We start from the raw sequence: 16,634 nt of genomic DNA, 5'->3' as shown, positions 1-16,634 counted from the left end.
GCCGGTAAAAATGATGGTTGATCCCAATGTTATTAATAGGGGGAAAAAAAGATAAATATAGAGGAAGGCCAGTATTTTTTTTCCAGAAAAGAAACAACCCTAAGTATATCATATAAAGAGAAGTACTAAGAAAATAAAAAGGTTGATTGAGAAGAAGTGGAAGAAAATTAGCTTGGAGAATGGGCCCATGGTCTAAAGTTTCCCCCTGGTATCCCACTGCAATACTGCATCTTACTGCCGGAAACCCAGCAGTCACAGCGTGTACTTCCGCTACAGTTACGCCCCGCCCCACATTTCAGTCTTTACGAAACAAGGGAATTACGTGAGGACACTAGAAAGTGGAAGCAGCTAACAACCCAGACACCTCTTCGGGCAACGTCATCAAGTGGGCGTCGTCGAAGGCCGGTCAACCTTTAAACCAATCACACTAAGCCCCGCCCAGTCGCAGAGCCTCCACTTTCTTCATTGGTTGTGCTTTTGTGTGACGTATCACTCCCCCCTTTGCCTCCCCGGCCTCGTTTGCCTGTCTGGGGTAAAAAATAACGCAGCGAGAAATCGACTCCGTGGACTGGAATGTCCCGGGGTTGGGATCGGGAGGGATGATGATGGCTGAAATGTTACCGGTGCGTCTGTCGCACCCCAGCATCATGGTCAAGCAAGAGCCCGACGATGACTCGGACACGGACGAGCCTAACTTACTGCTTAAGAAGTCGGACAGCTCCGAGGCGCAGATCATCCACAGCGGCCACTTCATGGTGTCCTCCCCGCACAGCGAGCACCCGCCCAAGAAAGGATACGATTTCGACACCGTCAACGAACAGGCCTGCCAGACGTACAGCTTCGGCAAGACCAGCTCTTGTCACTTGTCCATAGACGCGTCTCTCACCAAGCTGCTGGAATGCATGACCCTGGCATACAGGTACCCGTGTGTCTGCTGCTGCCGCCGCCGGGATCTTCTTTTCGGCATGGACTACAAATCCCAGGATCCCTGAGCCAAGCTAAGGATTCTGGGATTTGTAGCGCAGCTTGGAAAATCCCAGGAGTATTGTGACATAACACACTACAAACTTGTATGTTTTTATGCAGCTTTACAACAAAGCACACAGTAGACCAATGCTGGCCTTTCTTACTGCTAATGCGTCATCTATACACTTTCAATGACGTCATCCAGTGGGGCTCGAGTTTGTATTGATCATAGTCAGACCACAAATAATATTAGATGGGCCCTGTTACTGCAGCTATGTGCTGAGGCACTAATATTCCCATTCCCCCTTTACTCTAGCTACATTTCAGTGCTTCATGTTCTTTTACTATTGTTTTTTTACTTATATCATGTGACACAGGGCTATCCTGGCATTCCAGTGCCCAGTTAGCCCAAAAGCTTTATTAGCTTGATATCCGCCATTGAAAGCACCAGTATCACCAAAGAAATAGTTTTGTATAAATTTATATATTCTGCACTGTTATGGCAGCTGTTTTCTAGCCGTGGGTGCTGCTATTCAAGTTGAAACAGGCCTGTAGGACACCAGTTTGCCCATCTGATAATAGATAAGTAGTATTTAATTTATTTTAGTGTATGATTTAGTTATTACAGATTGTAAGGTGCTTCATAAGTTGCTGGCGCTATATTAATAGATGCGGAGAAGAAAACCCGTCATAAATGTCTTTCATAGCTCTCTACAGAACTATAGAATGACACAGCTCTCATATTAAATAGGACTTTTTTTCCAATAAACATTTATTTGAAGCTGCCGAATAAACAGAAATTTTAAATGTTTTTTCACTTTTCTTTGTGTGATATGGTTCTAGTATATGTAATATCCAGTGGTAAAACAAAGCTGTGTTTTCATTTACAAGCAGATTGGTGTTTTAGGCAAAGTTGACTTTTTGCAGCCTGAGTTTGTCTGCTCCCTGAGGTACAGTTGAGTGGACCGGCACCTGCAGATGATTAGGAGAGCATTGGTATGTAACCGTGCTCAAGTGAACCATAGACTTGGAGCCTAGAGGGCTAATGAAGTAATAGTAACTAAATGTGCAAGTCTAGCCACCCACAGCATGCAATCAGTAGGTTCCTTTTACTGGTTCCCTGTTCAGAAGCAAACATCTAGCTGGTATAAGTAACTACACATCAGATTGTTTCTGTAACACATAGTGCTTTATTCTAAAAACATTTGTTCTGTATCATAAGCAAAACATTCTGACCCTCCATTCAGCTGCAGGTGCCGCTCAGAGGTTACCTACGCCATCCTTGCACCAAATATTTGGCCAGCTTCCCCATATGAGTGCAGTGCAGTGGTTTATTGTAAGGGTAGAAGAATTCCTGAAAATGTGTACTTTGTTTTTTTTTTTTTAACATATTCAGGTGCTGTAGTCATTTTTATGTATGCAGGGTTCCTGCCTATTTTCTGTTAAGGATGTTTGACTCAGGGAAGCAGTTTAAGCCCAGATGTACAGCAGTAAACACAAGTCTGAAGGTTAAAAGGCTTTCTGTTCTGGACGTGTTTTTGGAATAAGACTTTTGTTTCATTTTCTTTGGCCTATCCATAGGTTATTCTAGTGTGCCTGTCTGTATTCAGATATGCAGTAGCTCTGTTTAAAAAAACAAAACGATTGAGACTAGTGACCAGCCACTGTACCTTCCTGAAGTTTTGGCAGTTTAGTGCATACTGGGTGTCCTTTCTGAGCCAGTGTAGTTTTCCAGGGGTACAAAGGCAGCTCAGTTGTGCACTCTAGGGTGTATTTATGAACATAAGTGCTAAACTGTACAATTGCCAATAGAAACCAATCTGCAATTTGTTTTTGAAAAGTCTACTACAAATTAGAAAGTTAGAGCAACAGTCATATTGTTTGTCTATGATTCCAGGAATGTATAAATGTTTTATTTTCCCTTAAGGATGGTTGCACACGCTGCTACTTGGGGAGATTATTTGCCCAGCGACAAATCACCTCTTCTTCAGGCGACTAATCTTCCCGAAATGCCTTCCCGTCGGCTAAAATGTGAATCACTGGCGGGATGGCACTCAGATCACTTCGGCAGTCCAAAGTTTCCTCGTGAGGCGACTTCGGAAAACGAAGCATTCCGAGTGCCACCCTGCCGGTGATTCACATTCTAACTGGCGGGAAGGCATTTCAGGGTAGACTGCTATAAGGGAAAGTTATGTTTTTTTTCTTGTCCTTTAAAATAAGGGAATGGCACGAGTTGATTTGAAGCACTGGCGTTTTGTAGCTCAGTGGCAGAGGCATTTCTCTAGATCACTACTCTATTAACTTTAAATTAAAAGTGCTGTGTTAAACTGGTTACAAATAGATTTTACTGTTTCCACTGAGAGTCTCATGGATTAACATGTTTTCTTCCCAGTAAATGTAATATGTCTTCATCTACCTACTATTAGCAGTGTTCTCCCCCTCCCCAAAAAAAGTTTACAAACATTTTCTATATTTTTATATGAATGTGACCTAAAACATCATCTGATTTTCAAAAAAGCCCTATAATAGATGGAAGAAAGCCTAGTTGGGGAATTTGAGCAGCATTCAGGTACTGAAGAGAAACTGTTACAAGTTTGTGGGAGGGAGGGGGAGTGTGGGCTTGCGCTGCAGAGACTTCAATTGTGCAGATGGGGGGGATCGAGGTGCTTGGGACCTGGAGTTTTACGGATAATGGATCTTTCCATAATTTGGCTCTTCATACCTTGTCTACTAAAAAAATCATGTAAACATTAAATAAACCCAATAGGCTGATTTTGCCTCCAATAAGGATTAATTATATCTTAGTTGGGATCAAGTACAAGCTACTGTTTTGTTATTTCGGAGAAAAAAGAAATCATTTTTAAAAATCTGAATTATTGGATTATAATGGATACTATGGGAGATGACACTTGTACTTTCCAGAAATATATTATTTTTGGGGGGGGGTCCATGTATTATTTTGTGTATTTACCTCATAAAAAAATCATTATTCAGCAGCTGACGTGACTTCCGGGACTATTTGTATGAGCTTGAGGCTTTCCAAATGAGTTGAATTTTTGTGCATAAAGTATAGATCCCTATATCATGAAAAATATAACTTTTTAATTTTTTGGTATTTAGAGCTCTAAATCTTGTTCCAGAAGTGGAACACTTAACACTTAAAAAAGGTATAATTTTCCTAGGTAAATTACCGCCCCCCTGGGAGAGAGCACAAAATGTTCAAAAAACCTACCTGCCCTCAACACTGCTCTGCCTGTCACTTAGGGCTGCCACCTCACTCTTTTAAAACCAAACACATATGAAATTCACAGCCTGCATGGCTAATTCGCAATTCATTTAGATGCATGATACATGGCTGCACAGAAATCAGTTCAGTCTGCAGCATCTAAATGAGTTGATAATTAGCCATGCAGGCTGTGGATTTCATATGTGTTTGGTTTTAAAAGGGTGAGGTGGCAACCCTACTGTCCCTGCTAGATGTGTAAGTTACATACGTTTCTAAGCAAGTCAGTGCTGGTTTTGTTGCAATTTTGTAAATAACTGACATTATGCTTAATGCCAAAGGTATTAAAAGATAAAAATATAGAAAAGCCAGTATTTATTCCCAGAAAAGGTTGCACCCCTTTGGCACTCCATTCAGTTTTAGTCTAGGCAGAAGGAGAGTGCCAGAATTGGGAGAACAATGTTGCTCCTTCCTTTTCTGCAGTATTTGTCTGCATGGCTGTGTGATTGTTTGTTGCAAGGCAGGTTTGTTTATATGCTGCGTCTGTTAACCTCTGCCATTACAATTGAGTAATCAACCAATGATCATTCAAATTATGTGACTGGTTACAGTTCACAAGCAACCAATAAATTACTAGGAGGAGGGCAGTATCAACATCCAATAGGAAACAAGTAAGGGCAAAGCCTGGGCATGATGATGTCATCATATAGGAAGTTCTTGGTGTGTCAGGTTCAAAATAGGCCACTCCCATCACTTCAGAAAACTGGTCAGAGAGACAGGAGAAGGACTGAGTTAATAGCTATAAAAATTAGCTTTTACAATGGCATTTTTACTTTTTATTATGGAAAATGGTTTTCCTAACACATTGAGAGGATTGTTAGTGGTTTCATAAGATTTGTACATTGAAGGTGAACAACCCCTTTAATGAGTCCACCATCAGAAGAGCACTGAACAGCAATGGTGTGTATGGCAGGGTAGTAAGGAGAAATGTACTGCTTTCCCCCACAAATATTGCTCACCTTCTACAGTTTGCTGAAGATCATGTGGGCAAACCAGAAGGATACTGGAAGAGTGTTTTGGGGACTGATTCACTTACTTTTCCTACAAGCAGGAATGTTACTGGATCATTTTTTATTTCAATAAATACATGACCAAATATAATATTATATTTTCATTTTTTTAACTAGGTTTTCTTCTTCTTTTATGACTTGTTCGAAAATCAGATGATGATTTAGGTCACATTCATATAAAAATATGGAAAAGTTTAAAGGGTTCACAATCTGTCAAGCACCACTGTATGTATTTATATATATAAATATGCAATCCCAAAGGTGCACACCGTTTACTATGTAGAATACATAAATAGAAATAATTGTAACGGTAAGAAAAGTGGCACTCACATGGTTTTCAGGCAAAAATAGAAAAGTATTTATTAGACTCAACGTTTCGATCCCCCACAGGGATCTTCGTCAGGAGTGAACATACAAACAACCAGATTACCCATCTACCCACAAAATATAAACCTCTGACCGTTAGTTTGGTGCCATGCCCATTGCTAGGCAACCCCTTTATATTTATATATACATATGTGCGGCATCCTACTTGCTTCTTTAAAATGTGTTCTATTTAGACAAACAAGGTTGACACTGAATGTAAAGTGGAGCTGTGCAGCTTACAAAACTTGTAATACTCTCAGCTACCTGGAACTTAGAAGAACACTGTAGCTGCACATCTCTGTGTGTGACAGCCAATTGTACTGCCAAAAAAGAGCCTCCTGTAGGCTGCCAGTTCATATAGGGTTTAAGCAATAGTCAATCACAGCCCATAATTGCCATGTAACTACAGGAGAGACTATGCAATCAGTACAATATTATCGTATGTCTCCTGCATAAAAGTATTTTTTTTTCTCCTCCTGCCTAATTGCAGTACTTTATACATAGAAACCAAAGAACTGGCTTTTTTGACCTGGTACAATGCCAGACTGTAGCGTTTCTTTCACCATCAGTGTGTATGGATGCATTGTATGTGTTAATATGGACTACTAGAAATGTTTCGTGCATTGCAAGCACATTTATCTTTACATTTTATCTTTTTTTTCAGATAAATATTTTTATATTCTAATCTATAAACCGCAAGATTCAGTGTAGCTTGGCCACTGGGTTTAAGATGTGGAGAAATCTGGTTTAATGTTTTTTTTTTTATGGACATGAATTAAGTGCGAGCAGGCAGCATGTGCCTGGCAGGGATTAAAGCTCAATAGTGTTGCTACCAGGCCCGGATTTGTGGAGAGGCCACCAAGGCCGGGCCTAGGGCAGCAGGATTTTAGGGAGCAGAATGCTGCCCAACCACACCCACATTGTTTCAGAAATAGTGGGGAGGCGCAGGAGATAGTTTTTAAAGTCTCCTGTACACCAATCCCCATTGCTCTGGTCCCGATGATGAAAATTTGATTTGATTTGAAAAAAAGGAGGGGACAGAGTAGCAACTTTAGTAGCAGTTCCTCACCAGTGACATTAGTCACATAACCATTTCTCTATCAGAGGGCATTCTGCACACAGTCCCACAATGCATTGCAATCTTTCTTTGGCAGAGACTGCACTAGATTGGCTGACCTTGAATCTGCATGCACACTGGATCTCTTCATCATGTTTCTTTTTAGTCTTATTATTTATTATACTTTTATTAGCTTTCTAGTATTCTTTATCCTTCTGCACACAAATCACTTGACCCAGTAGAGTTTTAATCTAAGTTCCCTACCACATGTGCAGTGCACACAAATGTATGGCTTCAATCAACAATCTGTTAACCTGCCAGTATATTTTGAAGTGTACAGGGTAACCATTGGGTATGTATAAGTTTACAGCTCAGGGGGTGGTTTTACTGTAAAAAATTACAATTTAGCATTAAATCTAGCAGAAGGTGCTCCATATATAATGTTTATGCTTGGGCTCAGAGTGAAAAGCTGGTTCCCTGTAGTGGTCCTGGGAGTATAAGTGAGAACCAGAGCACCAAAAGAAAACCCAGACATGGGGAGAACATAGAATGTGCATACAATATTATTCCTACAGCTGGAACCTACAATTTGAATGGAAAAGGAGTGAAGAGAACCTGTTGTGGTATTCCAAAGCTTTGTTCTAAACAGCAGAGGCCAAATAGAGTACACGTCACATTTGGAACTGTTTTACTGGACAAGAACATGACAGTGGGCAAGAAGTGCATGGTATAGGAAATACATAAATAAAGTTCTTGTTTCTGCGCTCCGCTAACATTTTTAATCAACTGTTATACTCCCGATGAGGGTGCGAAGCAATGTTCCCTTTAAGGTGTGCGCTCATGCACACAAATTTTGAGGCCAGTGCACAAAGAATTTTATGTGAAAACACAAAATTTTGTATTATTTCTGACCTGAGCACACAAGTTTGTGCACACAAAAGAATATTTTTTGCGCACATAGCCAAGAAGGAATTAGAGGGAACTTTAGGAAAATGTTATAGTCCAGGAAAAGAAAATCTCCGAAAGTATAACATAATTTCTCCTTTTCCTGTATCTTTCATATAGCAGTTGGCTATGGTGGGATGTACAAAAGTACTGACACAAATTTATGTTATGTATGTTATTCTTTGCTTTGGTGGAGTAAGCTTTGATCTTAGATGTAAAGTGCTGTAATGTGTAGAGCAGATTTCATGAATCGTCATACTCTGTCTAAATAGATTTGTAGACATCTCATGACATCCAGGATATGCCATTTGACTTCTTGATCCAAGTTTAGATTCCGGAAAAATGATGGAAGGATGATCTTTGGAATTTCGATACAACTTTGGGTAGGAAAACTTTGTGGAGGAATTTGTCTGCCGTTCTCAAGATGACTTTATCTTGAAACAAAGTGAATATCTTTCCTTGGATAGACACCACATGAAGTTCACTCACTCTACTGGCTGACTTAATGGCCAGAAGAAAATACAACTTTGAGGGGTGCTACATTCAGTGGTTCAAGTGGGCCCAAGGTTATGTACTTGAGAAACAACTCAAGTACTCTCAAGAGCTATGCTGTCAGAGCCATTTTCCCTGGACATGAGTGGACCAACCATACTTGAGTTAGAGGCTGAGTGGCTTGTCTTTGGTTATCAGGAGAGATAACTGTGACCTCTTTGGCCATTGGGGGTCACTTATACTGCTTCCACGTGGTTGTCCTTGATTTTCCTGAGGACTCGACAGATAAGAAGTATTGGTGGAAACACATAGGCTCTGTGGAAGTCATTTGGTGGAATAGGCATCTTGAGGATCTATGCATCAGATCTATGCAAAATGTCCCCATTTTCTTTGAATGGAGAGGAGGGCTGCTTAGTTTAGTTCCATTCCTCTGAGAGGAGAATAGACCTGCTTTATTTGTCCTTCACAACACTCTACCTCTGTGTACTCTGCCTTTAGGTCTAGAAAGTTTCTAGAAGGGTCAACTCTATAAAGCTCTGGATTTTGTGCATCCTGTGGTTCAAATGATAATAGTGATGTTGTCCAACTTGACCATCACTTTGTTGGTAAAACAGTGTTAAAAAGCTATAAGCCCTAGCTGGATTGTTTTTTTAGCTCATTCCAGTAGAGATATTTAAATTCTCCTTCGGCACTGGGTCCTGAGCCTTTATATATGGGCCCATTTGCTGACATCTGTAATGAGGATCAGCCAGGCTAGAGGGTATAGGGCTACAGAAGTAGTGGACTGCCTTGCAGGAAAAGTAGATTATGTGATCTGTGGAAGTCGTGGACTCATTTAGAAAGTCGAATTTGAGTGCTCCCTTACTGTCATGCTTTGCACTTCCACATTCTGAGGACCTATTTTTGACTGAAAGGACTGTTGTTGGTGGTGGTGTTTTTTTTTAAATTTTTTTATTTATTTATTTTTTTTAGGCTTCCACTGCCTGGAGAAAAATTCTGGGCTTGTAGTATCTAGCATCTTTAAATGAATTCCTGTTATCATTTAATATCTATCTATCTATCTATGACGCAAGCTTATAGTTTGTGTCATTAGCGCTTAGAAGTACATTTTTGTTGAAAAACAGAGTGATATCCATTTCAAGAACTCATTCACACACCAGATTTCCCTTTGCTTCTCTTTTGAGGGGGGGGGGGGTTCTGAATTAGGGCTCTTACACACGGCCGTTCCGACCTGCGCTCCCCTGCGTTCCGTTTGTTGGCGTTCAGCCGCAGGGGAGCGCAGGAATAGACGCAAGTAATGATTTGAAATGGGGCTGGACTCACTCAGGCGCGTGTAGGCGCCGAACGCAGGAAAAATGCAGCATGTTGCGTCTGAACCTGCGTTCGGCGCCTACACGCGCCTGAGTGAGTACAGCCCCATTTCAAATTATTACTTGCGTCTATTCCTGCGCTCCCCTGCGGCTGAACGCCAACAAACGGAACGCAGGGGAGCGCAGGTCGGAACGGCCGTGTGTAAGAGCCCTAAAGCTGTTTTTTTATTATTTATTTATTTTAAGCTTGCTAGATCTCATGGGCCTCCGTTAGTTACGTAGACATGTAATGCCAGCTGAGCTTTGGAATTAGTTGCATCATCTGCAACACCTGCTTGTTATACAGGTTAGATCCATGTTCCATCTGAGCGGAATTGAAAGTCTGTGATGTCCTATAGGCCATTATATATGTCATATGGTAGAGAAAAAACCAGACTGTGACAAAGTGCTGTCACAGTCTCGCTTATTGACCATTGTCTTTGCAAGTCATAAATATTCTGTATGGCTTTATATACATACTCTCATGTTTAATAAGGGCAACTGCTTTGTGCTAGGATGCTTTGTAACCTCCAAAACTTTGCTAACAGCCTGCCTGTAGTATCCGATTTACAGAACTATAACATTTTATAATATTGTAGGTAAAGTCTGTGGCTGCTTCATCCCCCCTGTGAAAGGGATTCAAGCATTAATATTTTGCAAAGTTCTTGTTGAAGGATTGTCATCCTATTAAAGAACAAATCAACCCCAAAATATAAATAAAAACTTAATTCTAAGCAACTTTCCAATATACATCTATTACAAAATGTTCTATGGTTTTTAAATTAATTGTTCAGTATTAAAATAAAAAATGGTAAATAAATTGTGCAAAATAAAAAATTAGTTAGCCAAAAATGTAATGTATAAAGGCTGGAGTGATTGGATGTCAGACATAAGAGAACACTACTTCCTGCTTTGCAGCTCTCTTGGTTTCCACTGATTGGTTACCAGGCCAGTAACAATCAGTGACTTGAGGGGGGGGGCTTGTGGATCATAACTGGTTTTTTTTAATCTGAGCTTAATGCTGAGGATCAATTGCAAATTCACTGAATAGTTATGACCCATGTGACCCCCCCCCCCCCTTAAAGTCACTGACTAATTCAGAGTTAGAGAGCTGAAAAGCAGTAAGTAGTGTTCTGTTATGTTAGAAATCCAGTCACTCCAGCCTTTATACATTACATGTTTTGGCTAACTAACCTTCTTTATTTTGCACAACCTATTTACCCAATTTTTATTTTTACACTGAACTGATGGCTCAGACTGTTGATACAATGTAAGACAAGGTTAACAGACCTGTCTTTTGCTGGGGAACTAAAACTTTTGCAACATTGCTTAAAAAGTAACAAACAAGAGTTGAGCAAATGCTGCTTTTAATAGCAACCGTTTTTACAAATAACTCTAAAAGCACGGACCTTTATTAATAAATGTGTATTGGAAAGTTGCTAAGATTTGTATTTTCTTTTATTAGGCAGTTTTTTTTTTTTTTTATTGTGGACTGGGTTAACAAGCCCTTTGAAGGATTCATTGCTCCTTTGTCTTACTCCAAAGGGTTAAAAGAGGGAAGAGTTCTTGGCACAGGTGCTTTGTGTTCATCACATGACATGGAGTGCGCTGTGCTTGGATTTACCATACAGTACATTCAGGTCCACTGAGTCACTTGTGAAACTGTTTTGTAACTGCCTTGTGTAAAGTTTTTACTGATCTGTGTTATAAAATTCGTTATACAAGGAAAATCTCCTGCAAATAATATTGTAGGTGCTTCATTAGCATCATTATACTATGAATGCTAACAGTCACTTAAATATGTTCTATTGGCCAGAGACCTTCTTCCTCCTGCGACTTTTAATGTGTGCTTAGGGTTTAGAATTGAGTAGCCATTGGAGCCAGTTTAAGGGCACGTAACAACTAAAAAAGGTTTCCCCTGCCCGAGGTGCAGGCTAGCCAGAACTCTGGTTGGGGGAAGCATGTGTTTTGTTTTTTTTGTTTTTTGTTTTGTAAAATAATGCCCCATGCATCACCTCTGGTGAGGGAAGCAATTTTTGGTTGGCAGGTACTCTTAAAGATGTCCATAAACCAGAAGTTGTTGCACTTTGTTTTTAACTGAACCTTTTCCATGCCGTAGATTGCAGAATCTAAAACACAGATAAGGGAGTAGCCGCTTATTTTTACTATTCCAGGTAATCGAATAACCTATGGGAGATTACCAGTTGCAATAGTTGAGGTCATGATTATTATTGTGTTTAGCAGAGCTGATGGCAAAGCAAAGCACCGCCTGTCTGTTGTGTTTAGCAGTGCCTTAGGTAATACCAGAAAAGGTGTAAAATTCCATGTATGGTCCACCTAAATATGGCTGGCATCCTACAGTCCAAAGTTCTTAGAGGTGCTTGCTCTTCTGCACTTCCTGGGCAAGCAGCCAGCAGGAAGTGAAACATATGGGGCAGAGCTAGTGTGTCTTTTGGGGAATATTGCACTGAAACAGCATAAAGAAAAACATTTCTGGACATATTCATTCCTTCTATATATAGTGGAGTATAATGAAATGGCACATTCTTGTGTTTTATTGTTGTTGTTTTTTTACACAATATGTCCCCTGTAAATATCGGTGACCGAATATACCACATGCCGTTACCCTCCGGTGAGAGTACTTGGAGAAAGATGCCACCTAAAGCAATGTATTTTTTTTATTGCCACACGACAAAAGAGATGGAATTCACTACTTGCACAAGAGCAATATATGCATTATGTTAGTATGATAAATTGCAAAATTTCACTTAAGATAACATTTGCAGAGGACAAACAGACATTTTTTTTTAAAAACTACATTTTTACATGAAAAAAAGTAAAATGCATCTTAAAGTGTCTCCAGGATAGGATTTCCATACAGCTGGTGTAAATTATCAGGTAGGACTAGGGTTGGGGCCAGTATTACAAATTTACCGGCAGTGTACTTTCTGTTAAGTTTACAATCCTACCTTTTTCTCTAAAACTAGCCATAGACACAAAGATCCGATCGTACGAATTCTCTTTCCTCCATCTAACACCAGTAACATCCCGGAAGTATCTATCATAGCTAACAATTCCACTATCACCCCAGGCCCGGTGCCTTGGGGTTATCCTAGATTCTGCCCTTTGTGGATTTGTCTCTTACTGTGTGCTTGACACTCAATACCAGTACAGATGGCGTGCAGGGCAGATTGAATAATCTTCAATCTTCAGTTACTAAGGAGGTTAATAAATATATTATTCTGGCTTGGAAATATATAGGGGCTGATTCACTAAAGGTCAATAATGTGAATGTTATTTATAGCATGGCGTAAATATTTTATCACTTCTTATATTGTTAGAATGAACGATAGATTCACTAAAAGTTTACTTGTCTAATTTAAGAAGTGATATTTTTACGTTCATTTTAGCTGAATTGTGTGCGGTATTTCATAGCATGCGTTATTTTGTACGATATTTTAGGGCATTTGATATAGTCACACGTTATTAGCGCAATCTATAGCACCTAAGACATTTTCGGGATATCACTGGCAAAGTAGAAGTCTCTTTTTACAGTATTCTAGTCATTCCTTTCCCTGGGAAACCTAATATAATTCCATGACACAGAACGCAGTGCATTCTGGACCTGCCCAAGGTATCGTGAAAATGTGTTAGTGGCAGTAGGTAAGGCTCCAGTTCCTCATAAAGGTCTTTAATTGCTGCCGTACAGCTCCTCACAACATCTTCCTCTATTAATTCATCTGATGTTGTTTAGTAATGCCTACTCCTAGGAGGTGTTAAATTTCCCAGTAATTTTTGCAATATTTTATGCTTTTATAAGATGTTACTGAATGATGCGTTAAGATTAATTCTATTCTATAAGTATTGCAATGCGATTAGAATACCGCTGTGCAGAAATGTAGAATTAACGCTTGCGATCAAATACTTTGATGAACCGTTCCTTAAATAACGTGTCTTAAATAACGCACAAAACCGTGCGTTAAGGAATAATGACCTTTAGTGAATCGGCAAACAAGGGAAAGTTGTGCAATGAGGCTGTGACCACAAAATACATATAGACAAATGCAAGAGTCCTCTGCACTCAACCCATTATCAATATATTTAAGACAGAGACATTTTGTGCATACTGCGACTGAAAAATGCCTTACCCTTTAAACAAAACAGGGTTTGTTTGTTCATATATTGCAATATATTTAAGCTGGCCACCTACGTCAAAGTCATCCGATATCTGGCTAGTCCTATGCTCAATTTTCATCTGATTCATTAAGAATTCTATTGCTTCATTATACATTTTACAAAGGGACTAAGTTTTACCTGCAACTTACTAGCTGCTTTAGTGAATCGGCCCCATAGTCTCTTACTAATGTTTAAACAATTCTACGTGGCCAAGTGGAAAATATGCCTCCTATATTAGTGCATAGAATAACTTGCTTGGCATTCTTTTCAGCTTTTATAATGTGTAAGAATGTAGGAAAAATCTTAGTAGTTTTATACAGTAGGAATGCCAATACTTTGTAAAGCTAATGCATACCTCCCAACATTTTGGAAATAAAGAGAGGGACAGAAAAGTTGCAGTGAAATCTTTTTGACCATGCCGATTTTGTGGCCACACCCCCTAAATACCATGTTCATTTTACAAAATTTGGCAGGTTATGAAAGTTTAAACATATTTCTGTGGGGTTTTTTTCAACAACTGCACCAAATGACAAGTGTTCAGATATTTGGGTTCTCAAGTTAAGCTTCTTTTCATCTGGGTGACATTTAAATATTAAATGATTATTATCATTTCATTATTAAAAACAAAATGATTTTATTATTATTGGTAAAGAGGAATACACTCTGCCAAATTCTTAGTGTGCGGCCATTATGAATCTGAACCTTTATGTTAATTTAAGGTTCAGGACAAGTGAAGGTGGCAATCTTATGTTAAAATTGGAGGAGTTTTGCTTTTGCATAGATGTAATATGTTTGGTATTCAGCGGAATCTTTTGTGGGGGATTTGGTAATGTAGTCTGTGTATTCCTATTTTTAATCAACCATTTATTTGAAATGACCATTTTGTAAGCTAGAAAGTTACATTCTGTATTAAGTGTTACCCATGTTAATACTTTGCAATGCACCTCATACAACTGCAGTATTATATAACAAATATTTACAGACATAAAAGTATTTAAAAAAAAATATTTACTTGAAACTTTTTTCAGTCCAAGTGAAAGTTATGAGTACTTGCGATATCTCATGTGTGATGTGTGGGCAGATGCTCTTTATTGAGGTAGGCCTGTTAGTTGTCTGTGTTACATCATAGAAGAGACGTGCGTGCTGGCAGGAGTAAGGGAAATTGTAAGCTTTATTTAAGCAGTTACATGGGAAATGGGGAAGGAGTTGCGGAAGACAAGAAATCTCTGCTAACTAAGGCAAGGACTGTTTCTGCTTTTCTTTGTTTTTCCACGGTTTCAATGTTTGATTGTCGCTTAAGGGTAAGGCCACACTAAGCGATAGCGCGGCGATTTGACTCGCCGCGACTATTCGCCGCGACTTTTAATCCTCAATCGCTGGCGAAACTTTGACGCTGGCGTCTATGGGGAATCGCTGCGTAAAAACACACGCGGCGATCTTTTTTCTATTGTCGCTCGAAATCGCCTCGCTAGGCGATTTCGAGCGACAATAGAAAAAAGATCGCCGCGTGTGTTTTTACGCTGGCGATTTTGCGCGATTTCCCATAGACGCCAGCGCCAAAGTTTCGCCAGCGATTGAGGATTAAAAGTCGCGGCGAATAGTCGCGGCGAGTCAAATCGCCGCGCTATCGCTTAGTGTGGCCTTACCCTAATGCAGGAGTGACCTCTTCACCTGACCTTTCCCTATCAGCTGTAAAATAAATAACTACACGAACACCTAAATAAACGCTGCTTTAGATTCATTGTAGTTATGTCTGTCCTGAACAATAACCTTTTTTTTCACTCCAGACATATGTTTGGCACGAGATCAAGTATTATTACAGTTCACTTTAATATATTGTTATGTCATTTTATTTAAGCTAAGATGTAAGTGAACAAATATTGCTCTGATTCAGAGAATAGGCTAGAATACTAATCTGGCTTTGTATATTACATTAGAAAGAAATATCTTAAGGCACTCATTGGTGAGATGGCTGTTAATGTAAGTGCTCAATAGCGCATGTAGTCTGAGATTGAAGAACCTTCAGATAGCGAATGCCCTACGGCAAAGATCCCCAAACATGGGTAAAAAAAATTGGGGACCCTGCCCTAAGGGCTAAGCATTGTACTCACATTATTAGTTCTTTCCATTTATACAGAAGATCATAAATGCAATACAGGTATGGGATCCTTTATCCAGAAACCTGTTATCTAGAATTACGGTCAGGCCGTCTCCCATAGACTCCATTTTATCCAAATAATCCACATTTTTAAAAATGATTTCCTTTTTTTAGATGCAAAACCAGCCTATTGGGTTTATTTCATGTTTACATGATTTTCTACTAGACTTAGGATATGAAGATCCAAATTCTGGAAAGATCCTTTATCTGAAAAACTTTAGGTCCCGACCTTTCTAGATGACAGGTCCCATACCTGTATAAATCATGCACGGGATCCCAGATTCGATTTGAACTAAAAGGAACAGTAACACCAAAACATTTAAGTGTTTTAAAGAAATGAAAATATCATGTAGTGTTGCCCTGCACTGATAAAAAAGATCTGTTTGCTTCAGAAACATTACTATGGTTCATATAAACAAGCTGCTGTGGAGCAATGGCGGAAATTGAAAAACGGCTATATGGCACAGGTTAACTAATGGATAACAGATAACACCATAAGACAGACAGAGCTTATCTGCTATCTGCTGTGTAACTTGAGCTTTTTCTCCTTTGAATGGCTGCCCCCATTGCTACACAGCAGCTTATTTATATAAACAATAATAGTGTTTGTTAAGCAAACACCGCAGTTTTACTAGTGCAGGGCAACACTGCATTATATTTTCATTACTTTAAAACCCTTTTATTTTTTGACGTTACTGTTCCTTTAATCTTGAAAATCCACTAACTCTAGGAGCAATGACCTGTTCACCTCATATAGATCAGATGTTTTCAGAAAATACATCAGAAAACAACAAATCAAATAAAGGGCAGAGCACACAAAATGCAGAACTAC

The 16,634-nt window shown here is 39.4% G+C and overlaps 1 protein-coding gene across 1 annotated transcript in view; it reads left to right on the top strand.

Moving 5' to 3' along the window:
* The first annotated feature begins 347 nt into the window (after positions 1 to 347).
* The window catches only part of mlxip.S (MLX interacting protein S homeolog), a 58,097-nt gene continuing 41,810 nt past the window's right edge, over positions 348 to 16,634 (top strand). Inside the window, exon 1 of the mRNA XM_041580368.1 lies at positions 348 to 919. Coding sequence (XP_041436302.1) covers positions 600 to 919 — 320 coding nt within the window. The 5' untranslated portion in view covers positions 348 to 599. The remainder of the gene's footprint in view (positions 920 to 16,634) is intronic.

The sequence above is a fragment of the Xenopus laevis genome, chromosome 1S (genome assembly GCF_017654675.1).
Source record: "Xenopus laevis strain J_2021 chromosome 1S, Xenopus_laevis_v10.1, whole genome shotgun sequence".
In the NCBI taxonomy this organism is placed as follows: Eukaryota; Metazoa; Chordata; class Amphibia; order Anura; family Pipidae; genus Xenopus; species Xenopus laevis.
The sequence above is the reverse complement of the archived record's forward strand: the minus strand, read 5'-3'. Positions and strand labels throughout refer to the sequence as shown.